General features: G+C 45.2%; 1 protein-coding gene across 1 annotated transcript in view; it reads left to right on the top strand.

Annotated features, from left to right (window-relative positions):
• Nucleotides 1-26,739, top strand: part of IKBKE (inhibitor of nuclear factor kappa B kinase subunit epsilon) — a 162,480-nt gene that overhangs the window by 33,756 nt on the left and 101,985 nt on the right. Inside the window, exons 3-6 of the mRNA XM_063955165.1 lie at nucleotides 16,224-16,364; nucleotides 17,847-17,976; nucleotides 19,478-19,659; nucleotides 20,271-20,431. Coding sequence (XP_063811235.1) covers nucleotides 16,224-16,364; nucleotides 17,847-17,976; nucleotides 19,478-19,659; nucleotides 20,271-20,431 — 614 coding nt within the window. The remainder of the gene's footprint in view (nucleotides 1-16,223; nucleotides 16,365-17,846; nucleotides 17,977-19,477; nucleotides 19,660-20,270; nucleotides 20,432-26,739) is intronic.

Below are 26,739 nucleotides of genomic sequence, written 5' to 3' on the forward strand. Positions count from 1 at the left end.
ACTGTTGGTCGACAGTGACTAGGTCGACACCTGAAATAGGTCGACATGGAAAAAAGTCAACATGAGCTTTTTATGTGTTTTTTTGTGTCGTTTTCTTCGTAAAGTGACCGGGACCCCAATTAGTGCACCATGTCCCCTCGCATGGCTCGCAAAGGTTACCGTTCCCAGTTGTATTACACATGGATCGTAAAGTATGAAAAAGTAAAAAAAAAATTTTTGTTTAAAAAAAACAAAACCCCTCATGTCGACCTTTTTCCATGTCGACCTAGTGACCATGACAACCTAATGCATGTCAACCTAATGAGTGTCGACCTAAGTGCTGCTGACCTAAAGACCGGATACCGGATATTATAGGTCAGCTCCTACTACCCTCTAGCTACTTATACCAACTCATACCACCAGAACCATCCCTTACATCAGGGATGGGGAACCTTCGGCACTCCAGCTGTTGTTGAACTACACATCCCATCATGCCCTGCAACAGTTTTAGCATGGCCAAATAGCAAAATTGTAGCAAGGCATGCTGGTATGTATAGTTCAGCAACAGCTGGAGGGCCGAAGGTTCCCCATCCCTGCCTTACATTCTCTACATTTGAGGTCCATGCTATACGCCTCTTCCAACCTGTTCATCTTCGAGTAGCTGTCTGTCAAAGTCAGAAAAATGTCTTAGTGCACACTGCCATATTTGCACCGCACACTGGTCCGTGCTGCGCATGCGTACGCTCTCCCGTGGAAGCGCATACCCGCAATAGCGTGCACTCGCACGCGCAGTATGCGCATTTACGGTAGAGTTTATGTGATCGTAGCGTGCGACTCATTCGTTACAAAAGTTCACAATTAATGTAGTTTATAGATCATGTTCCCCTCAATAGTTTCTGTAAGTTTGGTTTAGATAGAATGTCCCTGAGCGGAGGAATCCCTCTTTGTATTGCACGAAGGGTCTAACAGGAGTCATACAGCAGTGTTTGATACCCATCGGAAGAGTATTTAATTAGCAATATTCCGGTGTTGGTTTGGAGCGTATTAATCGCTCGTGCGAATAGTTATGGACATAAGAAGTTTATGTCCATTTCTATGATTTGCACATACTCAGGTATGCGGCGGGAAACCCAGTTCCCCACCCACCTGAGCTGTTGGAAATCAGCACAGCCCACCTGTATGAATCAACCTATGACCTTTGGTTACAGTACAGGGCCGAATTCCTGTGTCCAATAAACTGTAGGATTGTAGGGACTAGGAGATTGCATTGTGTGTGGGGCATAAATAGGCAGACCGACCACATCCAGCTCTCACTCTCTCATCAACGGTTATCTGCTGATAATCGGGAGCTGGATATCGAGGCGCAGGCGATCATACCCTTTGTGCGTAAGTTCTCTCCGTAATCATTGTCTTTCTGTGAGCCAATTTCTCTCTCTCTCTCTCTCTGTGTCTATTTCTCTCTCTCTATTCTCTCTTTTCTCTAATATCTCCCCTAGACTAAACTTTATAGTATTGTATTGTATTGTGTTAGACCAGGATAGCATTGTAGTTTATCCCTTAGTTAGGTGTTTGGTTAGGAAGTCTTTGTTATATTGTAGTGTATCATTTGTACTGTGTTACTCTTTTACAAGTATACTAGATATAATACAGATTATAGGCTTTGGAACCCTAAACCAGTATCAGTGTATTTACTATAGTATTAAGTGTTCACTTGAGCGTCGGTGACGCTCAAACAGCTTTGTAGATAGTCAGGTTACACAAGGTTGCATTTACACCCTGTACTCACATTAAGGTATTCTGTGTGTTTCATCGGTATAAGGTTTAATATCAAGGTATAGTGTTGTGAGCGTCTGCACCGCTGGTGACCTCCTCGTGGTCTCTAGCGTATGCTACGTTACAACGAATCTTTCCCCTAGACATAACCAATAACGTGTCCTGTGATCACTGGGCCGTGAGCGAACGTGACGCTTGAGCGTCTCGCCTACGGCTGAGCGATCGTTACGCAAATAGCGTATCATTACGGTATTTCTTAAGTAAGCAGCGTACAGTGTTCTTAGCTTCATAAGGGTTGTTTATACGACAAAGGAATTTAACATTGTCAATTGCGGGCTCGTCCGGTCCTTTTCACATCTGCACTAGGTAGATCAGCAGACATTATCCCTCCAGCAAAGGGTGGGAGGTTGTCTCATAGTGCTGGCGGGATAAGCGTCTGCTTCGCTTAGGTAAAGAGTGCTGAAGGAATCCGGTAACCGGAAGTAAGAACAAAACGCTTGTGTCTTTTAAAACTGTTTATTTTTCTTTTGTCTTGCGTACGCATACATTTATCTGCATTTCTTTTTCAAATTTCGTATATCACTATTCCTGTTTGCCAATTTTTTTTATAGTTGATAGAAAGTGCTAAAAAGAGATTTGCTGTTATTTAAAAGTAGAGGTAATAGTTAAAGTATAGAACAAACACACGGTTTGTCTGAGATACAAGGCAGTCAGTGTGGATTGCGGTAGATGATCAGGGATCATCTACATTGATAAATAAATATATTGTGTTACGGTGGATCCTTTGCATTGCGTACACGTGTCGCTAACAAAGACTAGCGTACGCAATCCAAAAGGCAGACGCACGCAGCGTTCATTACGCAACGTAGCGTCTGGTTACGCCCACGTAGCCCAAGTCACGAAAAGCGATAATTAGCGCAAAGCGATAATTAGCGCAAAAGCGATAAGTAACGCACAGCGGTAGATAACGCGACGCGGTAAATAACGCAAATCTATTTTTTTGGAAAATCTGAAATTTAGTTTAACAGATCCTGCTCCTAATTGGTAACACTCTTGGCCTGAAGACAATTTCTGCGCAGAAATAGATATAGAAACAAAGTGTACATGTGTTGAGTGAGTGTGTTTTGTATACAAAAGTTTATATAACTTTAAGGTGGAACCAAAAAGAAAGCCGGGTACTCGTCAAGGGACATACGTGTAAGTGACATATACGGTGGCCAGGGAGGCATCCCTGGTTAAATAATATTTGAGCATTAGAGTATAGCGGACCATAAGGTAACAAGACCAGGAGGTCATAAGGAACAAGACCAGGAGGTCGTAAGGTAAAAGGTCCGCTATAAAAGTCCAGTGGCACAACGCCTGGGGTGTTGGTGCAGAACCCATATAGGCCATAAGCTCTTGCTGAAGGAATCGCGGCCGGAAACATCGATTCCATTGGTCTTTCAGTACATGACAAGTAGTGCTCGTGTACTGAACGATTGGACCGCACGTAATTGTGTGCAGTAGTTAGTAATCTGACCTAATACCATTAGAGTAAAGTGGTCACAAACGCTATTTGTACATTCTGACGTGATTTGTGTAATTTTTTATTTTTGGAAGGGAAGTTCGCTGGTCACTCAGGAACTATCTAACAACCCCAACTTTACTGGAAAGAGTAAGTGTCCTGCGGGTAACCCTCATATGTTCCAGTAAACTGAAGGTTCCATAGGGGCCCTGTATCGAGTACGCTGGCATCATAACGGTGTTTACAGGTCGTATTGGTCGAGGTGGGCGAGTGAGTGGGGTACTCGGTAAACCGCCACTGCCGGCCTACTGTGGAGTAATTTGGTTGTCTGTAAAGGCTTGCTGAAAACCTTGATACAGAAAATCCAAGGAGGACTAAGCAACACCTACAGACTATGGGGGCCAGTTGCTCAGGTAGGGGGCGATCAACCCTGGTTCAGGTTGATTCTGTGAACCGACCAGTTGGGTCGGCACGATATGTAATGTGTGAAAAATATGGAATTCACACCGAATCTTTATGTGATGAATGGGAGAGAATGACTGTACAAGACAGGGACAAGTTCCCAAGAATAGGTAGCTTCAGTCCAGAGGTGTTACAAAATTTAAGGAGGAGGATATGTCTCGTAAAATCAGCAAAGAGACGAATTCAGCATCATGATTATTTACAGTTATGGCACCAGGAAGGTGAGATACAGAGAGGTTTGGCTCTGGCGGCGGGATCTGGGGCAGTCAGGAAGTTGATTGCCACAGCTCCTCCCCCACCATACATTGCAGGAGAGAAGTTGATTGCGGAGAGAAACGCACAGGGTTGTAAAACACAAACTCTTAGTAACACTGTAAATGTTAATGATGTTAACCAAATAACTCATGCAAGTATTAACCCGTGCAAGATGTACCCTGTTTTGAACCTTCCTCAGGAGTGTGATCAAGAAGACGATTCAGCAACAATTTCAGCTCTCTCTCTTGCAGCCACCATAGCAGAGACCACAGTAGGCACAGCGACACCCACGAGATTAGTGAAAGCCCCTAGCGGAGGGATAGGTGAGGTCGTGTCAACGGGTAAGTACGGCACCATGCACTACACTGAAACAATTGTACCACAACAAGCTGTAGAATCTACACAGGAAGAGGCTGTTAGAATTGCTCCTGTAAGGGTAATAGCAGTTCCCAATGGAAAAACAGATGTGTCTGGAGCCACTCCCATAAGGAACATTGCCATGTACACTCCATTTTCCAGAATGGAATTAAGAACAATAGTGTCCGAATTTCCTGACCCCAGGAAGGATTTAGTTGCTAGCCAAAAATACATCAGGGATTTAGGTAACACGGTAGAACCCAACAACAAGGATTGGCAGATACTGCTAAGAGCTTGTTTACCTTCCAATGTTGATGCAACTCAGTTTTTAGCTGATTGTGCATTGGATAAAGATGTACCGCTTACAGACGTGTACAATAAGGATAATGTAAAAAGGATAAATTTACAGCTAAAAGAGTATTTCCCAGCCGTTGTTAAATGGAATAAAATATTTTCCATTAAGCAAAAGGAGTCCGAAACGGCAATAGAATATTTTCACCGGGCACTATTAGAAATGGCAAAGTACACTGGTATAGAAGACATAAAGACCAACCCAAACCATCGAGAAGTAGCAGTATCTGTACTGATGGATGGTTTGAAAGAAACATTAAAAGCTAGGGTACAGACCACGCAGCCATGTTGGCGAGGTCTGTCAGTGTCCACCTTGAGAGAGGCTGCTATTGATCACGACAGAAATATCACTAGGCACAGGGAGTCGCAAAGTGATAAGTTGATGTCCGTAAGTATACAGGCGCTGACCACAAGGCAGCCTGCGTATGTACCACCGAATCCTGTGGGTAAGGCAAGTGTAATAACATGTTTTTCTTGTAACAAACCAGGACATTTTGCACGAGACTGTAGAGTAAGAAATGTACAAAGATCTTTTCAACCCCCTAGACAACAACACCACACACGACATTGGGAGCAGGGTCCACAGAGGCGGAGTTTTGAGCCACATACAGGGGAAACAAAAAGATATCCCCCAAACAGAGATTGGCATGCCTCTGGTAGTTCCCAGCTAACTCCCTCACAAGTAGTTGCTGCCAGCGGGATTCAGGGAGGTCAGCATACCCAATAGGGGTGTGGCCATACCTGTAATCTGCAACCAGTTAAATTGATTGCCAGTCTTGGAAGCGAACCAGAGATTGCAATCAATGTAGCCGGTAAAACTTTAAACTTTCTTGTAGACACAGGGGCGGCCAAGTCAGTGATCAATTCGACAGTGGGCATGAGAACCACTGGTAGGACAGTTCCAGCCATAGGAGTAACAGGAGTAGTCCAGCACTACCCTGTTAGCAAACCAGCCGAGATTACAATAGGGCCTTTGCATACCAAGCATTCCTTTTTGCTGGCTGCATCGGCACCGACCAATCTCCTGGGAAGAGACTTACTATGTAAAATGGGTTGCGTCATTTATTGTACTCCTGAAGGTGTATTCTTGGACATCCCTGAGAATCACGCTCAGGAAGTACGAGACATGTTAGACTCCCCATCAAAATTAATGTCACATTCCATTATGACAAATAGGAATCCATCCCAAGTAGAAGAGATGACATCTCAGATACCAGAGTCGCTTTGGACAAAAGATGGACAGGACACTGGATTAATGGCAAACGTAGCTCCAGTAGTAGTACAAGTAAAAGATGGTAGGATAGCTCCAAAAATCCCACAGTATCCTCTGAAGCCAGAGGTGGAGTTAGGAGTTTTCCCGGTAATAGAGCGCTTGCTACAACAGGGCATTCTAGTAAGAACGTCCAGCACAGCAAATAGTCCCATCTTCCCTGTTAAAAAGAGTGGGGGGAGGGGTTACAGGCTAGTGCAGGATCTAAGGGGGATTAACAAAATAGTTGAGAGTCAGTTCCCCGTAGTGCCTAATCCAGCTGTCATCCTAATGCAAATTCCTCCCACTGCCAAATTTTTCACTGTTATTGACCTCTGCTCCGCTTTCTTTTCGGTACCTCTGCACCCTGACAGCCAATATTTGTTTGCATTCACATACAGAGGAGTCCAATACACGTGGACTCGGTTACCCCAAGGTTTCATAGATAGTCCAAGTATATTTTCTCAGGCCTTGCATGATTGTTTACGGTCTTTCCAACCGGAAAGTGGATCAGTGTTGATACAGTACGTGGATGATCTACTGCTGTGTTCTGATTCATTGGAGGCATCCCTGAAGGATACGAAACAGCTCCTGTTTCATCTTTCAGACACAGGTCACAAGGTCTCCAAAGACAAGTTGCAATTATGCCAAGCTAAGGTAAAATACTTGGGACACTGTCTAACACAAGGACTGAGACACCTGACCGCTGATAGAATCCAAGCCATTAGAGACATGACACTGCCACAAACCCAGCAACAGATCAGGACGTTTTTAGGAATGTGTGGGTATTGCCGTAATTGGATCCCAGGGTTTTCCATATTGGCGCTACCTTTGCAGGAAATGGTCTCTTCAAACAAACCTGATCGGATTTCGCATACAGACGAATCCGAAACAGCATTTGAGAGACTCAAACAGTGCCTAACGCAGGCACCAGCATTAGGTATGCCAGACTATGGGAAACCCTTTGAACTATACGGAACAGAAAGTGCTGGGTGCGCAGCAGGTGTACTAACACAAAAACACGGTGATGCCAGCAGGCCAATTGCATACTACAGCGCTCAGCTAGACACGGTAGCGCGATCCCTCCCCACATGCTTGCGTAGCGTTGCGGCGATAGCATTGCTAGTGACGAAAAGCGAAGATGTCGTGCTAGGCCACAACCTCACAATCCATACACCACATGCGGTATCGGCCTTATTGAATTCTGCCCAAACCAGACATGTCTCATCAGCAAGGTTTACGAGATGGGAATTGGCACTAATGGCCCCAGTAAACATCACCATAAGGAGATGCAGCGCATTAAACCCTGCAACATTTCTCCCAGGTGTGCCTGGACAGGCACAAAGGGTGGGAGGTGAGAGTGATGGGGAAGGAGGATTTAATGCAAAGGAAGATACACATGATTGTATGGAATATTTGACCCAAAATTTTACCGCAAGGCCTGACATCAGTGACAATCCACTAGAAGATGCAGAACTCACGTTCTACACGGACGGTAGTTGTCACAGACAGTCAGACTCGGGAGACTTGTGTACTGGATACGCAGTCGTAGATGACCAAGACACCATAGAAGCGGAACCGCTAGGCCCACCTCACTCAGCCCAGGTTGCTGAACTGGTTGCCCTAACCAGAGCATGTGAATTGGCTAAGGGTAAGTCTGCCAATATCTACACCGATTCTAGATACGCGTTCGGGGTAGTCCATGATTTCGGAGCGCTATGGCGTCTCAGAAATTTCATGACGGCAGCTGGTACACCGATAGCGCATGCAGCTCACATAAAAAGGCTTCTAACAGCGATACAGGAACCCGACAGAGTGGCTGTTATCAAATGTAAAGCACATACATATAGTCAAGACCCAGTATCCCTTGGTAACAGCCGAGCAGACGAAGCTGCAAAGCTTGCAGCTGCTACCCCCATACGGACAGACACCACACAACTGATGGTATTTAATACCATCAACACACAAAAGTTGTGTGAAATGCAGAATTTGTGTTCCACTCAGGAGAAGGCAGTCTGGAAGGCAAAGGGATATGGCCAGGAGTCCTCAGGGCTCTGGACGGATGGACATGGTAAACCAGTGGCCCCCAGGGCATACCTTCCGTGTCTGGCTGAAGCAGCTCACGGGCTGACTCATCTAGGCAAGGAGGGGATGTGCAAGTTGGTAAGAGCATACTGGTGCGCCCCAGGATTCTCCTCTCATGCTAGTAAAAGAGCAATGTCATGCCTTACCTGTCTGAGAAAGAATATTGGAAAAGCAATACCAACAGAACCATCCCATATCCCACCTGCCGGCGGCCCTTTCCAAGTAATACAAATTGACTTCATTCAATTACCCCCATGTAGAAATTTGAAATATGTACTTGTTTGTATAGATGTTTTCTCGAATTGGGTCGAAGCTTTTCCAACAGCTACAAATACCGCTATGTTTACAGCTAAGAAAATTGTGCAGGAATTTGTATGTAGATATGGTATCCCTAGAATCATTGAAAGTGATAGGGGTACCCATTTTACAGGTGATGTCTTTCAAGGAATGTGTAAGTTGATGGGAATTGATAGTAAGCTGCACACTCCGTACCGTCCACAGGCGAGCGCGAAGGTCGAAAGAGTGAACAGCACTATTAAAAATAAATTGAGTAAAGTAATGGCAGAGACAGGATTGACGTGGCCAGAAGCTTTACCCATTGTTTTGTATAGCATCAGAACCACTCCCAGGTCCCCTCTTAATCTGTCCCCTTTTGAAATCTTGTTTGGTCGACAACCGCATGTCATGATTAACCCTCAGGATGATTTGAAATGTAACAATGAAGTAACTGTAAAGTACTTGATTAACATGAGTAAACAGTTGAGGAATCAAAATGATAATCTGAAGTTGGTGATTCCTGATTTACCAGATAGTAATTGTCATGACATTGAACCTGGGGATTATGTAATGATACGAAATTTTCTACGCTCAGGTTGTCTTATTGATAGATGGGAAGGACCATACCAGGTCTTATTGACTAGCACCACAGCATTGAAGGTTGCTGAGAGAGAGACTTGGGTCCATTCATCCCACTGCAAGAAGGTTGCTGATCCAGAGAAGTCCCGTGATAAGGAACAGACGGTAGAGGTTGTATCACTAGAGTGTCTGTTCCAGGAGGACTGAGGCGGCACCTGAGCCTTGAAGACCGAAAGCAGCTGTCGACTCCCCTCTCCCTTTTATTGTTTTCTCCACTTCCCATCCCCTCTCCTTTAAAATTTCTTTTTCCCCCTTCTCATTCTTCTCTATTTCCTCCTCAAAGATGGACTTGCCCCAAGAGACTGTGGTCCGGATTTTGATGTTAACCATGATGTTGACCAGAGCAGTCTGTTCCGGCGAGAGTACCATAGAGGTCGAAAGAGGTTCTGGAATGGGTTCCGATTATGATGATGGAGGCGTAGTTTTCCAAGATCAACCAAGCCAACAAGCAAAGGCGAGTATCAGAAAACGATCCGATAGAAGAAATTGTGATGGATTGTTAGCTGAGGAAAATTGTATCTGTAGGCTCTGTGATAATCTGGTTGAAGATGGATGCATAAAGAAATGCCAATCTAGTTTTAATATCCATATAGACCGGCATCCATTGAGTGACTATCACTCCTTAGTGGGTAACGTGTTAAACCAAACAGATTGTTGGGTATGCTCTCAAGTACCTCAGGGTCACAGTAAATCAGGGCTAGTACCATTTCCTTTAACGTTAGGGGAGGTACTTGAGCTAAGTGGTGGGAGACCGGTGGACCGGAGGTTTAACATCTCCAGCCCTCCTAGTTTGAAGCTCCACCAATACCATGTGGATAGGTCCCTCATATGTTTTAACATCTCCAATCCCAGAAAACCGGGAAATTGGGAAGTGTCATGGAGCAACCTTACCATGACCTTTTCACACAGAGCAGATAGAATGCCTACAGATACAGAGCTCGTACGCCACATAGCCAGTAGAGGAAAATCATTCCGGTATCGATATACCTTAGGAAATAGGATTACTAAAGTTGGAGAGGTATCACCAGGATACTGTGCACATATCGTACAAACTGATACGTGCATTAGACAGATGGAAGAATTAGGGTCAGGAGATTTCACCTGGAAGGTTTGTAACATGGTCATGTCCTTCTCCGTCCCTTATGTTCTCCCCGATGATGCATATTTCATATGCGGGAGAAAGGCGTACAAGTGGCTTGCCCCAAACTCTGAAGGATTGTGTTATATTGGAAAAGTATTGCCTGAAGTAATGACTGTTACACATGACAAAATGAAGGACATACACCGTGGTGCCCAAACTCCTTATACTCACACTCACTACGAGCACCTTGTTAAAAGACAACTGTCAGAAAGGTTAGAGCATCCGGCCTCTGATCTTATCCATGAATCCACCGGGATTCAGGTTCTGGTAGCGTTAGATTTCACTCGCACCGCTCGAGGTGTGATGAATTATAGATACATTTCCGCACTCGCCAATTTGTTAGATAATATCACTGAAATGTATGATGACACGTTTAGATACACTGGAAGAGAACTTCAAGCTTACAAAACAGAACTAGTTCAGCATAGGATGATTCTTAATTATCTTACAGCAGTAACAGGCGGATATTGTGTTACATTGGCAACACAGTACGGCATAAAGTGTTGCACGTATATCACAAATAGCACCGAGGATCCGGTAGAGGTCATAGACCAAAAGATGGACGATATTCTGCAATTAAAGTGGGAATTTCGTCGAAAACACAATCTCACCCTTGCTGCTGTAGGTAATGAGCTGACTGGTTGGGTGTCATGGTTGAACCCGCGAAATTGGTTCTCCGGTTTAGGAGACTGGGCTCAAGGAGTCATAATGGATGTTGGAAAGTTTCTCCTATGTATTTTGGGTGTCGTTATATCTATTGGATTGATATTTAGATGCGGGCAGGCTTTGATGAGGTGCAAGCAAAGTACGAAAGTGATGAGCTTAAGGAGTGAGGAAACTGTAATTAACCTGGATTTGATTTATGACCCAATGCTAGAAACCATGACGTAATGATGTAATGAGTATACGGTCCGCCTTTCACCCATTTCTATGTTTTCCTCCGAGGTACAAAGACCCACGTAGACGAAGGATTTGATGAGCCAAGGGGCCGACAACGGAAAGATGGAAAGAAGAAGAGCAGACGACCTGATAAACAAGATTTTGATGGACAATGCCATGGGTACCCCAGTTTCCCTAGGAACTTTAAAACCACGCTAGCCCAACATTTTTTGTAAATCCATGGACGTTGTATGCTTTACTCACGATTTATGAGCAAAAGCACAAAGAAGAAGACTCCAATCAACCGACACCAATCAAGACCTCAATCGACGAACGTACATTACCCTGACATAGAATATCATTGCATTTTTCGTAAGTGTTCTTTATCTTCATCTCTGCAACCCTCAGGCAATAACACACATAGTCGATAGGGAATACAGGCACAGATAGCAGCAACCACATACCCCCCCCCAATTCATGTATCATCAACTAAAATGTGCATCCCCATTGTGTTACAACCACAGCCGAAATGAGCTCGGTAGAGTTTGACAGCCCATCCACAGACCTGTACCACAGGATAAGAAGGAATTCAAATGTATACTTCACAATACCTCGAAGCTTGATTTACCACACGTACGGCACGATGATACATGACCCTCCAAACATGGACTCATACACACATGCTTCTACTTTCTCACTAGGTCATACCCTCTTCACACCTACTCCATTCTTCTTCCTTTCCCCACCATGGAAATCAATTAACCCCTGACTTACATTTTTCTCCTTAAATATTTTGTGGCAGTTATTATTGACTGCCAAAGGGTGGACTGTCAAAGTCAGAAAAATGTCTTAGTGCACACTGCCATATTTGCACCGCACACTGGTCCGTGCTGCGCATGCGTACGCTCTCCCGTGGAAGCGCATACCCGCAATAGCGTGCACTCGCACGCGCAGTATGCGCATTTACGGTAGAGTTTATGTGATCGTAGCGTGCGACTCATTCGTTACAAAAGTTCACAATTAATGTAGTTTATAGATCATGTTCCCCTCAATAGTTTCTGTAAGTTTGGTTTAGATAGAATGTCCCTGAGCGGAGGAATCCCTCTTTGTATTGCACGAAGGGTCTAACAGGAGTCATACAGCAGTGTTTGATACCCATCGGAAGAGTATTTAATTAGCAATATTCCGGTGTTGGTTTGGAGCGTATTAATCGCTCGTGCGAATAGTTATGGACATAAGAAGTTTATGTCCATTTCTATGATTTGCACATACTCAGGTATGCGGCGGGAAACCCAGTTCCCCACCCACCTGAGCTGTTGGAAATCAGCACAGCCCACCTGTATGAATCAACCTATGACCTTTGGTTACAGTACAGGGCCGAATTCCTGTGTCCAATAAACTGTAGGATTGTAGGGACTAGGAGATTGCATTGTGTGTGGGGCATAAATAGGCAGACCGACCACATCCAGCTCTCACTCTCTCATCAACGGTTATCTGCTGATAATCGGGAGCTGGATATCGAGGCGCAGGCGATCATACCCTTTGTGCGTAAGTTCTCTCCGTAATCATTGTCTTTCTGTGAGCCAATTTCTCTCTCTCTCTCTCTCTCTGTGTCTATTTCTCTCTCTCTATTCTCTCTTTTCTCTAATATCTCCCCTAGACTAAACTTTATAGTATTGTATTGTATTGTGTTAGACCAGGATAGCATTGTAGTTTATCCCTTAGTTAGGTGTTTGGTTAGGAAGTCTTTGTTATATTGTAGTGTATCATTTGTACTGTGTTACTCTTTTACAAGTATACTAGATATAATACAGATTATAGGCTTTGGAACCCTAAACCAGTATCAGTGTATTTACTATAGTATTAAGTGTTCACTTGAGCGTCGGTGACGCTCAAACAGCTTTGTAGATAGTCAGGTTACACAAGGTTGCATTTACACCCTGTACTCACATTAAGGTATTCTGTGTGTTTCATCGGTATAAGGTTTAATATCAAGGTATAGTGTTGTGAGCGTCTGCACCGCTGGTGACCTCCTCGTGGTCTCTAGCGTATGCTACGTTACAACGAATCTTTCCCCTAGACATAACCAATAACGTGTCCTGTGATCACTGGGCCGTGAGCGAACGTGACGCTTGAGCGTCTCGCCTACGGCTGAGCGATCGTTACGCAAATAGCGTATCATTACGGTATTTCTTAAGTAAGCAGCGTACAGTGTTCTTAGCTTCATAAGGGTTGTTTATACGACAAAGGAATTTAACATTGTCATGTCATTTACCGACCCCCTGGCATACCCTCCAAATTCCTTGACAACTTTGTTTCCTGGCTTCCTCACTTCCTCTCTTCTGACATTACCTCGATTATCCTATGTGATTTCAACATCCCTATCGATAACCCCACAAAATCACCTGCCTCTAAACTCCTTAACCTCACCTCTACGCTTGGTCTCTCCCAGTGGACCTCCTCCCCCTCCCATGTGAGTGGAATCTCACTGGATCTGGTTTTCACTCACCGCTGTGATTTTTCTGATTTCTCTAACTCCCTGTTCCCGCTCTCTGACCATCACCTGCTCACTTTTAACCTATCTCTATCTGCTTCTCCATCTTTACCACCTAAGACTACCATCACTAAGCGTAACACTGAGGCTATTGACACCACTTCCCTATCTTCCCTGTTTGACTCACTGCTCTCTCCTATTCTCTCTCTTTCCTGCCCTGAACAAGCTACTTCCCTTTACAATGCATCCCTTACCTCTGCTCTTGACTCTGTCGCCCCACCAACTACTATTCACCGTCGCAGATCGACACCTCAACCCTGGCACACCAAATGCACCAGATATCTGCAAAAATGCTCAAGTACCGTTGAATGTCAGTGGAGGAAATCACGCAATAAGGCCGCCTTCCTCCACTACAAATTTATGCTCTCATCCTACTTTGCTGCACTTATTCTCTCAAAACAGTCTTACTTCAAAAACCTCATCTCCTCCCAATCCTCAAACCCCAGGCGCCTCTTTGCCACTGTCAACTCCTCTGCCCACCCCCGCCTCAACTCCCCTCTTCGCTTTCTGCTCTTGACTTTGCCACCTACTTCACATCCAAAATTGACTCCATTCGTTAGGACATAACATCCCACCAGAACCTGAGCAACCTCCCTCCTCCATTTCTCAACCCCCCCTCCCTTTCTCCTTCCCTCCTACCAACTCTGACATCTTTCTTCCCTGTATCTGGAGAGGAAGTCATGGTCCTCATCTAGTCCTCACCCACCTCCACCTCTCCACTTGACCCTATTCCCTGCCGCCTTCTCTGCTTCCTCTTCTTCTGCCTGTTCCCATCTTGCCCATCTACTTAATCTCTCACTCTCATCAGGCACTGTCCCTTCTGCCTTCAAGCATGCACTTGTCTCCCCTATTCTTAAAAAACCTACCCTTTATCCAACCAATCTCTCCAACTACTGACCTATCTCTCTTCTCCCTTTTGCCTCCAAACTCCTTGAGCGTATTGTCTACAACCGCCTCACTGTCTTTCTTTCTTCCCACTCACTGCTTGAGTCTGGTTTCCGTCCTCAGCACTCCACTGAAACTGCCCTCCCAAAAGCCTGCAATGACCTCCTTGCTGCGAAATCCAGTGACCACTACTCTCTGCTTATTCTCCTTGACCTCTCTGCTGCTTTTGACACTGTAGACCACCCTCTCCTCCTGCAAATCCTTTACTCCCTTGGTTTGCGTGATACTGCTCTCCCCTGGCTGTCCTCCTACCCTTCTGACCGTTCCTTCTCTGTCTCTTCTCATGACTCCACCCCCCCCCCCCCCCCCTCAACTTCCTCTACCAGTATGTGTACCCCAAGGTTCTGTTCTTGGGCCTCTCCTTTTCTCTCTCTACACATCCTCATTAGGTGAGCTCATTAGCTCTTCTGACTTAAAATATCCTCTCTACGCTGATGATACTCAAATCTACCTTTCCTCCCCTGACCTCTCCCCTGCTCTCCTCACTCGTATCTCGAACTGTCTCTCTGCTATCTCCTCCTGGATGTCCCAGCACTTTCTTAAACTTAACATGTCTAAGACTGAGCTGATCATCTTCTCTCCCTCCCACATAACCTCACCTCCCACAATTTCATTATCCATTGATAGCACAACTATCTCCTCTAGCCCCCAAGTGCGATGTCTTGGAGTAATCCTTGACTCCTCCCTCTCCTTCAAACCACACATTCAGTACCTCTCAAAAACCTGCCATTTCCACCTCAAAAACATCTCCAGGATCAGACCCTTTCTCACCCAGGATGCTACTAAGACCCTCATTCACTCACTGGTCATCTCCAGATTAGACTACTGCAATCTCCTTCTATCTGGCCTCCCTCAAAAATGCCTCTCTACACTTCAATCTATCCTCAATGCTGCTGCCCGTCTCATCTTCCTCACCAAATGTACTACATCCACATCCCCTCTCTTGCAGGACCTTCACTGGCTACCCTTCCCATTCAGAATCCAATTCAAGCTTCTCACACTCACCTACAAAGCCCTCACCCACTCTTCTCCCTCTTACATCTCTGACCTTATCTCTCTTTACATTCCCACCCATCCTCTTCGCTCTGCTAATGCATGCCGTCTCTCCTGCAACTAATTACCTACTCCCACTCCTACCTACAAGATTTTGCACGTGCTGCTCCCTATCTTTGGAATGTTCTACCTCTCCCCATCTGACTCTCCACCTCTCTACAAAACTTCAAACGGGCTCTCAAGACCCACTTCTTCACCAAACCCAGTCAACTCTCCTCCTAACCTCTTGTCACTCTGGTCTGTTAGTCCCTCACCTTTTAGATTGTAAGCTTGCAAGAGCAGGGACTTCTTTCCTCATGTGCCTTTCCTTTTCTTACTTACACTATCTTATACTCCATACTCCCTTTGACGGCACTTAACCCCGGGTTTTCTATACCTGTCCTATTTTGTCCTGTACTGTGAGTGCGGTTTTCTTGTTTGCTCATTTTATTATGTACTGTGTAATGGGCGCTGCGGATCCCTTGTGGCGCCATATAAATAAAGTATAATAATAATAATAATATAATGTAGTGTATGATAAATGTAGACAAAAATATTGCTGTGTGTCTTAGTTTCTGTCATTTCTTATAACATTTTTATAGACACCTTAAAAATAGTTCAAAATTCACAGGGTACGAAGAAGTGACACTTCAGAGTTTGGCAATGACTTAGTAAATTTATGTAACAGTGTTCGGATGGTGTGTGTGTGTGTCTACCTGCCTTTTTTGTTCTGTTCCTGCAGAAGTCTGGAGAGGAAGTGGCAGTCAAGGTGTTTAATAACTCAAGTTACCTCCGGCCTTACGAGGTGCAGATGAGAGAGTTTGAGATGCTGGGGAAACTCAACCACATCAACATTGTCAAGCTGTTTGCAGTGGAGGAAACTGTGAGCTCCTATCTTATGCTTATTAAACCTAATCAGACCTGCTATCTTCACATACTCTCCTGACTACAGTTCTGCTCCTTAAGCATTTCTTCAAATCACTCTTCTTTAAACAGTTCTTTTTGTTACAACATTAGAGTAATAATTACGAGAAATGTTAGTAGCTGCTATGATTCATTTATCGAAACACAAAGAAATCCCACTTGATCTATGGCCCTAATTCAAAGTTGATTGCAAAACAACATTTTCCTCTAATGGGCAAAGCCATGTGCACTGCAGAGGGGTCAGATATAACATGTGCAGAGAGAGTTAGAGTTCGGTTGGTTATATTGTTTCTGTGCAGGGTAAATACTGGCTACTTTATTTTTACACTGCAATTTAGATTTCAGTTTGAACACACCCCACCCAAATCTAACTCTCTCTCTCTCTCTCTCTCTCTCTCTCTCTCTCTCTCTCTCTCTCTCTCTCTCTCTCTCTCTCTCTCTCTCTCTCTCTCTCTCTCTCTCTCTCTCTCTCTCTCTCCGTAATGGCTCCTGCATTTTGTGCATGGGAATAAATTTGGACATTAATCCATTATACACATATCTGCGACCTCTATCTGTAGGTTTGGCTTTAGAGTCATCATCACTATCTGTGGGCACTTGCAGCAGCCCTGTCCATGGGGCCTAATTCAGACCTGATCGCTGCTGTGCGTTTTCGCACATCAGCCGATCAGGTTTGAACTGCGCATGCCAGATGGCCATCTCAGCCCTGCGATCGTCTCTGCCTGATTGACAGGCAGAAGCGGTCGCTGGGCGTTTGGCTGCCGTTTTAGGGGCGTGGTCCGGGCAACACAGGCGTGCCCGGACCGCGCAGGGAGCAGCCCGCGGCGGCTGCGACCTGGACAGCAACAAGTAGCTCCCTGCCGGCGCGCAGGAGCTGCGCTGGTAGGGAGCTACTCTTCAAGTACAAAAGCATCACCGCTGTGCAATGCTTTTGTACTTGTGCGGTGGGGTAGGGCCTGACATGCGGGGCGGGACTAGCCCTGTGCTGGGCGTAACCCTGCATGTCAGGGAAGCTGATCGTAGATGTGCTAAATTTATCACATCTACGATCAGGTCTGAATTATGCCCTAGATGCAAAACCTTTCTGAAAACTGGTGTGGTTATGTATACACACAACTCGGCATGCAATCACCCAGTTACTCACCTTCAGCTGCAACGTGCAGATGAATCTGCACTGCCCACAGTTGCATACATGCGACGCATGCACGCTGCGACATGCAAGATAATTTGCAAAATGCCATGTGTTCAACTTTGCATAAGCGTCAAAACATTGCTGTTTTCGTCTTGCTGTATCCAGACCACGACAGGGATGTCGTTTTCTGTTACCAGACCTCTGCTGATGTATTAGTTATTTTATATCAAGATCCTGATGGCTCTACATTCTGAGTATGGAATTGACTTTCTGTCTCTATAACCTCTCATTCTGTCTTCAATGTCCTAGGGCAGCACTAAGCAGAAGGTGCTGATCATGGAGTACTGTGCTAGTGGGAGTTTGCTCTCTGTCTTGGAAGAGCCAGAGAATGCTTTTGGCCTGTCTGAGTCAGAGTTTCTGATCGTGGTCCAGTGTGTAGGTAAGATTCATTTTCGTTCAATGATACTGTGGGAGTCGTTTACTAAGTACAGATGCAGCGCAAAACCACATTTTGGGGCGTATTCAATTATCAGCGGTGTTCGGCTGTGCACATCACAAGTTATTACTGCACCCCAACAGGGTTGAATTTAGCGGGTAGGCTGCCCCTAGGCACAACAGTAATGGATGCCCTCCTTTTCCCCCATTTTAATATCATCATGGTTTGGTTATACAGTAATCACTCATTTGTCAGTTTAATACAATAATAAAACAAGCCATGAGCTGTGACCTTTTTTTATTTTTAATCATATATGCATATTTACTACTTAGGAAAGCCTGCAGAGGCAGTCTGCACATATCCTACCTGTATTGGCCACACTCCACTCAAGATGGAATATGGTACAGTTCAGTGTAAATATTTGTAGTTATTTTTTATTTGGACTTAAAGTAGTATGTGTAGCCACAGCCCAGCAAGTGCTGCCCCTAGACACAAGCCTCACGTACCTAATGGGAAATTCACCATTGCACCACAACATTGTAGGTTTTCACTTGACTAAATACCTCAATTTGACTGCAAGATGTAATATGCACAACTACTGTATACCTCCCTTTGGGCCAGCGGCCTAAAGTCTTGGAGAGTGATAAAGTACCATCCAATCTGCTCCAAACTGTAATTTTTCAAGAACAGCCTGCAACATGTCAGTTATGAGCTGATTGACTGGTACCTCTCTCTGCTTTATCACTCTCCAATGCTTAGTACATCTATGTGAACTGCAAACAAAAGGAGCCCAAGCAGAGACTAGAAAATTGGTGGTTCCAGGTGAACTGCCTGCTGAACTAATACATATCTAAGGGGAAAAATGTGACTGCCACTTTGTAAAATGTATATTGGGGGTAATTCAGGCCTGATCGCTGCTGGGCGTTTTCGCACAGCGGCCGATCAGTTCTGAATTGCGCATGTGTATGCACTACAATGCGCGGCGTCGCACAACAGCACCAGGCATCGGTGCCTAGCGAAAAAACGATTGCAAGGTGATTGACAGGAAGTGTCCGTTTGTGGGGGTCAATGGACCGTTTACAGGGCGTGTCCGGAAAAACGCAGGTGGGCTCAGGTGTTTGGAGGGAGGGTATCTGACATCAGCTCCGACCCCGATCACCAGGAATACATCGCAGCGGTTAAGTAAGTCCTGGGCTGCGCAGAGACTGCATAAACTGATTGTGCAGCTCTGCTAACGAAGCGAATGCACACTTGCACAGGCTTTACCCCTCCCCCTGTATGCGGCGACTATCTGATCGCAGGGCTACAAAGTACGCTCCCTAGCGATCAGGTCTGAATTACCCCCATTGGCCCATGATATGACCTTCAATATGTTGCTAAGCTTCAGAGCCATCCTTGTAAGGTTATGTCAGAATTTCAAAGTGAAGATGTTGTTATTATAAGACCTATTTGACTGAGATTTTTATATACAGTATCTAATTATGTCTATCTGTCTTGATATCAGTTGCAGGGATGAACCACCTACGTGAGAATGATATCGTGCACAGGGACATCAAACCTGGTAACATTATGCGTTTGATAGGAGAAGATGGGCGCAGCATTTACAAACTGACAGACTTTGGTGCAGCTCGACAACTTCAAGATGATGAGAAATTCATGTCTATTTATGGAACAGAGGAATATTTGGTAAGCATGTGTATTCATTTTATAGATACACTTGTAAGAATTACAATAAAATATTAAAATGCTAATTACCATATGTATAGTAGCTGGGTCAACAAGTTCCATTGTCTGTCTTAACTTTCACATAATAAGCTAACTTTTGTAATCTGTATGTGCTTTATTACTGTGGAAAAAGCGTAACTCGCTAAACATTAGATTGTGAGTGATAACTTAGACCAGAGCCCCTGTGTACTGTATATGCAGAAGGACCTTCATTGTGTAGTTTCCCTCTGGTGGGGGTACGTGTCATCTGCGCCTATTATATTGGAATTTTTTTGTATGTACATGTAAACCAATGTATTTAGAATATTAAAACTACAATGGGCAGTATTTTAGAAGGCAAAATGTATTTATTAAGAGGTTGGTTCAAAAGTAGTATTAGGCAGGACCTTACATTTTTTGCATTTGTCTCCTTGCCCGTTCCTGTGGCGGGTTACAGTCATGAAAAATGTTGTGCTTTACATTGATGTGATTGCATGGAATGTGGCTTTCATATACTGTATTTATATGTATGGCGGTTAGGGTTCCAGAACAGACTTACTGAGCTTACATTGTGTTTCCATATATCCTGAAAGCATCCTGATATGTACGAAAGAGCAGTCCTGAAAAAATGCCACCAGAAGGCTTACGGCGTCACTGTTGACCTGTGGAGTATTGGGGTGACCTTTTATCATGCTGCCTGTGGAAGCCTGCCCTTCATCCCGTTTGGTGGACCAAGAAATAACAAGGAGATTATGTAAGGATTCATCATTGCTAAATATGCACAGTCTGGGCCTGATTCAGAGGCGGATGCAGTTGAGAGAATGCACGTTAGGAGTTACAGTCGGTAAACTGCGCATGCGAAGCCCGGAATAAATTCTTACTGTGCACGCTATTAGTAGAGTTGGCTTTTGCAATCCATGGGCAGTTCAGTGTGGAGACTGGGACGTGAACTAAAGTGATTTGTAAAAGAGGAGGTGTTATGGGCGTGTCATGGGCCTGTTATGGGAGTGTCATGGGCCTGTTATGGGCGTGTCATGGGCCTGTTATGGGAGTGTCATGGGCCTGTTATGGGAGTGTCATGGGCCTGTTACGGGAGTGTCATGGGCCTGTTATGGGAGTGTCATGGGCCTGTTATGGGAGTGTCATGGGCCTGTTATGGGAGTGTCATGGGCCTGTTATGGGAGTGTCATGGGCCTGTTATGGGAGTGTCATGGGCCTGTTATGGGAGTGTCATGGGCCTGTTATGGGAGTGTCATGGGCCTGTTATGGGAGTGTCATGGGCCTGTTATGGGAGTGTCATGGGCCTGTTACGGGAGTGTCATGGGCCTGTTACGGGAGTGTCATGGGCCTGTTACGGGAGTGTCATGGGCCTGTTACGGGAGTGTCATGGGCCTGTTACGGGAGTGTCATGGGCCTGTTATGGGAGTGTCATGGGCCTGTTATGGGAGTGTCATGGGCCTGTTATGGGAGTGTCATGGGCCTGTTACGGGGTTGTCATGGGCCTGTTACGGGGTTGTCATGGGCCTGTTACGGGGTTGTCATGGGCCTGTTACGGGGTTGTCATGGGCATGTTACGGGGTTGTCATGGGCATGTTACGGGGTTGTCATGGGCATGTTACGGGGTTGTCATGGGCATGTTTCAGCATGTGGCTGCGGTCTCTTTTACAGCACCGCAGACACAGTGGCCATATCTTAAGAAAGTTACAAGGAAAACTCTGCACCAGACAATAGCTACATGAGGAGTTGATGTTGCAACCAAGGATGCCGTTGATGGTGGAGAGATTGGATGTACCAGCGCACTAGAGCAATGCTGAGATGAGAAAAGTGGGCGTAGCAGGGTTTGCATGAAAGTACACAGGAGGAATGCTTACACCAGCATTTGCATATTTTTGCACTTGAGAATCTGTGAGTAACCACAGCCGCGCGTGCGTGCATCTCTTAATCAGGCCCTCAGTCTCCACCTTAAAATAACATGTGTTTTAATTTGGCTTGTTGTCTAAACAGTTGATATGTTGTAGAGTGCTGTGTTGTCTTCCCTATGCTGTGTGTCATGCCAGCTCTGACAGAAAAGGAAAGCGTGAGTTTATTTGTTTATGAATCTATTTATCCACCACTGACTTAAGCCGGGTACAGAGGGCGATATTGGCTAGCGGGGCACTGGCATCGGCACGTGCATACATACTTGCCGATGCCAGCGGGGACGGAGTGACGCCAGGGGGAGTGACGGGGAGGAGCAGATGCTGCAGCATGGCTCTTGTTAACGAGGTCCTCCCTTGTCTGAACTGTTCAGACGCGGGAGCATGATCGCAGTGGGTGGGCGGCTGGTTGCATGGTGGGCGGCCTTGCACTGCGATGGGGGGCCCCCGGCATGCGATTGAAAGGATTGCAGATTCTGCTAAAAAGCAGAATAAGCAATCCTTACTGAATGATTCAGAATTGTGTGTTTTAAGGAACAGATTAGCAGACTGTGTATAAACCACAGATACTGTATAAGTACTAGGCTGTTGTGAGCAGTCTCTGATTCTATTGTCTAGAGCAGTGGTTCCATTGGTGTTTCTATAATGGGTGCAATGTGTGCGGTGCACACGGGCCCCTGGGTCCAGGGGTGCACACCACAACACACACACTGCACCCATTTTAATAATTACCTTTCCAGAGTCCATCGTCGGGCGCTGCGGACGCAGCAGAAATCGTCACCAAATGGCAGCTGCCCATGCGCAATAGCCAAATTGGTCTCCCGATCATGGCGGGCACCATGTTTCCAGAAACCTGCGCATATGCAGTAGACTCCGGCACAATGCCGGAGTGTATAGCGCCGTACAGAGGAGGGGGCCCACCCGAGGTTGCACACGGCCCCCTCCTCTGTTGAAACGCCCCTGGGTGGTTTCCAAATTTTTTGAATCATGGCACCCTAAAGTTTCAGAATTTTTTTCTCAGCACCCCTAGGCCAAAAGTTTCTTATTGACAAATTTAGAAAGAAATATTAAATGAAGTAAATTGTGCTTATATGTCATCCTTGGGTTCAATTATGTGGCGAGGGACAGGATTTGCTTCTGTTTGTACACACATTTTATGATTAGAAGCCATCAGCACTGGTTTTGCCTATTACATTAACCATAAATAGTTTGAATTGGTCCTGGACCACCAATCAAGGGCACCCCTTCAAGTGCCATGACGCCCCCCAAGGTGCCTAGGCACAGTTTGAGAACCACTGGTCTAGGACAAAGTCTAAATCAAGTAACACTGCTTGTCCCTGTGATATTAACTGTCAACATGGTCGAGTTCTGTGTTCCAGAGTGGAGGCACAGTGGCTCCAAGACAGCAGGGGTTATATTGGAAAATACTTGGTCGTAAAAGAACCAGCAACTGTTCTACAGCCAGGCCTTCATTGTGAAGCACCCAATAACAGGGCTTAGGGTTTGGTAACTCAGACACAGGGATGTCGCCTTATTGTGGGAAAATGCTAGGCTCTAAAAGACAAGGACATTTTTGGGAGAGCATGAAGCTGGATGTCTGCAGCACAGACCCTGATTAGGCATGATGGCATTGAGCTCTCTGGAAGATGTTAATCACTGACTTTGGTTAAGGGGTAATACAAGGTACCTTGTGGAACGCATCACCTGACCTATGTGGGATCAACAACCATCCTGTGTTGTTTTGCTAAGTGGAATCACATTTTCGTGTGGCTCCAATAAGAGCTTTTACCTGCAAAGAGTGAAGAGTGAATAGTAAAGTGATAGTTTAGCTATTATTTTACTGCTAGGAGTAGACCCAGCTCATCTACTACACATGTGAAAATACATATGTGTCCTCATAAACCAAGCCACAATACATCATATGGCGTGAGCCGCACCGAGCTGTGTAGTGTTGCAACTTTTTCTTTAAATTTGCACCTTATTTGCACCGCAGATACAGCAAAACATCACCCAATCTGTACCAGTGACGCCGGGCATTGTGGCTTCAACTGCACAGTAATTCATTTTAAAATATGTACTAAGGGACTAATTCAGAGATGGATGCATCCGCACGGTCACTTGCAGCAGCCGCGTCCGTCTGGTCTGCGCAATGACCGCAGTGCATGACCTTACACATTGCGGTTGCATCCAGGAAGGATACGGCCGCAGTGTGATTGACAGCAGCGGCCATCGGAGGGGTGTCGTTGCGACGTTGGGGGCGGGGCATAATAAACAGGGACATGTCGGGAGCATATACGGGGCGTCTGTATGACGTCACATGCAGCTGCTCCAAAAAAAAAAGATGGCTGCCAGCGGCCTGACAGCACAACCAGGCTGCACTGCCAGGGGGTCAACCTTAGATCCGATGCCTCTGCAATCTAATTGCGGATGCATAGGAGGGAGGCCTCACATATGCTGGGCAGCCTTGCCCTGTGCTGGGTGGCCCCCAGCATCTGCAGAGATGAACACAGATCTGGCTACGTATGCAGCCATCTGCATTCATATCTGAATAACCCCCTAAGTCACAGATGAAGCATAGCAGAACTTGTGTGAAAATAAAAAGCGGTGACTGCTGCATCGTAGCACTTCATATACAGATTCAAACTCAGTCGCACACAGATGTACATGTGTATATAAATTGAATCAATGCAGTCATGTTAAGCGGTTTTGTTGCATCCAATTGTTTAATATGTATGACTAAGATGTAAATTTAGAGAAAAAGACACTTGGCACAAGCGGGACCACATGGGATCTGCCGCACTGAGAATGGCTGTTTGGCACGACTGCAGCAATAGTGTATGAGGACACATCTGTATAGGATGCTGGTGAGGGATTAAAAGGTGGCTCTGCAGTGCAAAAATGCAAAGCTCGAGTTATTGCGCTACGCATGTATTTGAACCCAGCATTCGCACATTTCAGCAATTGTATACATCTCGGCTGCATCTCCACATGTTCTGAGGGCATGTAAGCAGAATTGCTAGCTATTCAGAGTTTAGCGTTTGCAGAGATCCATCTGATTTCAGATGGATCTGTTGCAAGTATAGGATCAGTACCAATGCGCTGCTTTCACTAGCGGGTGAATGAGGACAGTGCGGCCACATACAAGGGGGTATCATAAGGTTTTAATTATCAACATCATCATTGATCCTTATGTGCATGATGTTGTAAATTACAGTTACTTATGTCAACTTGTTTTGTTTCCTGAGCTGGTAGATGTCAGTAACCTGCATAATGGACAAAATTAAAGCCCGTAGTGTTATCAAGTCCCTCCATTTGAAGGGTAACAGCGTTCGCCAAATCCAAGATGAAATGGTGACTGTCACGATGCCGACGTGGTGATTATCCAGATACGCCAATCTGAGAACCGTTGCCTGTGACAACTTACTGATTACTTCAGTGTGGTAAATCATGCTAATTTACCACACTGATGTAATCAGTAACTACCACCAGCAGAAGTACTTTTTTGGGTCAAGCCCACGGTGAGCTCCTGCTCTCACCCGCACACACAATTATTATTACATAAAATAATTAGGTAACATGAACCTCTCGGGGTTTGGGCGAAAACACAGAATCCAGAACTAAAATTAAGATTAGAGTTACAGAAAAAAGAACGGTTACAGCAATATAATAGTGTAAATAGTCATATCAGTAATTACAATTTCAATAAATAAAAATAAGTAGAAAAACAATGTTCAAGTCACCTGCAATACCGAACACTGATTCAGTGAATGCCACTATTCATAACCTGGTATAATTATAGGACCCCCCTCTCTTACTGGACCCACCACAACAATGAACAATTTGCAGAGTCAGTTTCCCATATTTAAAGCTACTGCAATTCACATGCATCCTCCCCCACTTGGGATTCCATTAACCCTCCCAAAACCAGTGTGGATTGATTCTCTGCTTACACTTTGGGGTTTCTCAGCCATTCTTGAACGGCTGATACTTTCATCTTTATGGCTTGCTTGAAAGCCATTGACCTGTCTTTACAACTAGTTTTAGGAGAACAGGTCACACTCTTCTGTCCATAGTGTCTCTGAGGGGGTTGTTGGTTTGACCCCTGCTGTGTTATATACAAACTCCAACTTCTAGATCACTCTTTCATTCAGGATTCTGAGGCTATTAGCATTTTGTCTCTGGACTCCTGGTGTGTATGAGCACATTCCTGCAGATAAATTAACTTTCTACCATTTATGATATGCAAAGACATTTAACTTGTTCAATACATTGATACATCAGGCAGTGCGAATAATACAATTGTTTAATCATGCCCAGTCCGATATAACCTTGGGCACTACAGTGATGAAAGTCCATCATATGACATTGTTGTGAGGTGTAAAGAGAACTTTCAAACTGGACACATGTCCCTCTCAGATGAGCCTCTATCCGGAACACTGTCAAGGATGATCTTCACACAATGAAGAAACTGGAGGCTCTTGTCCTCAAAGACAGACGACTACCCATTGAAGTGATCATGAAAGAAGTTGGTCTTAGTTATGGAAGTGTGTAGAAGATTATGCATGAGCAACTGCACATGTCTAAAGTGTCATCACGATGGGCTTCCTCGCTTGCTGACCCCATTTCACAAGCAAACTTGATGTAAACTTTTGCAGCGGATGTTAACTTTGTTGGAGCAGCATAAAGAGAATTTATTTACACGTCTCATAACTATGGATGAATGCGTCTACCTGTACGATCCGGAGACTAAAGAAATGAGCAAGGAGTGGAAACACTCCTCCTCCCCAACCCCTGCCTAAAAAGGCTAAGGTGCAGAAATCTGCGTGGAAGGTCATGCTGTCTGTTTTTGGGACTTTCGTGGTGTAATCCTAACTGAATACCTTCCGAAGAGTCATACCATCACCAGCGCTTATCTGCTGCACACTTCTCCAGAAATTGCGAGATGACGTGGAAGAAAAATGCAGTGGTATTATCAGCAAAGCCAACCGTCTCCTAGTTGACAATGCACCTGCGCATTCCGCCCAAACATCTGCTGTGAAAGCTCAGAGGTGTGGCTATGAAATTTTGCTCCATCCTCTTATTCACCTAATCATTCTGGAAATGGATCAGTGGTTCTCAAGGCAATCGCAGGCCTTCTATAATGACA

The sequence above is a fragment of the Pseudophryne corroboree genome, chromosome 2 (genome assembly GCF_028390025.1).
Source record: "Pseudophryne corroboree isolate aPseCor3 chromosome 2, aPseCor3.hap2, whole genome shotgun sequence".
Taxonomy (NCBI): domain Eukaryota; kingdom Metazoa; phylum Chordata; class Amphibia; order Anura; family Myobatrachidae; genus Pseudophryne; species Pseudophryne corroboree.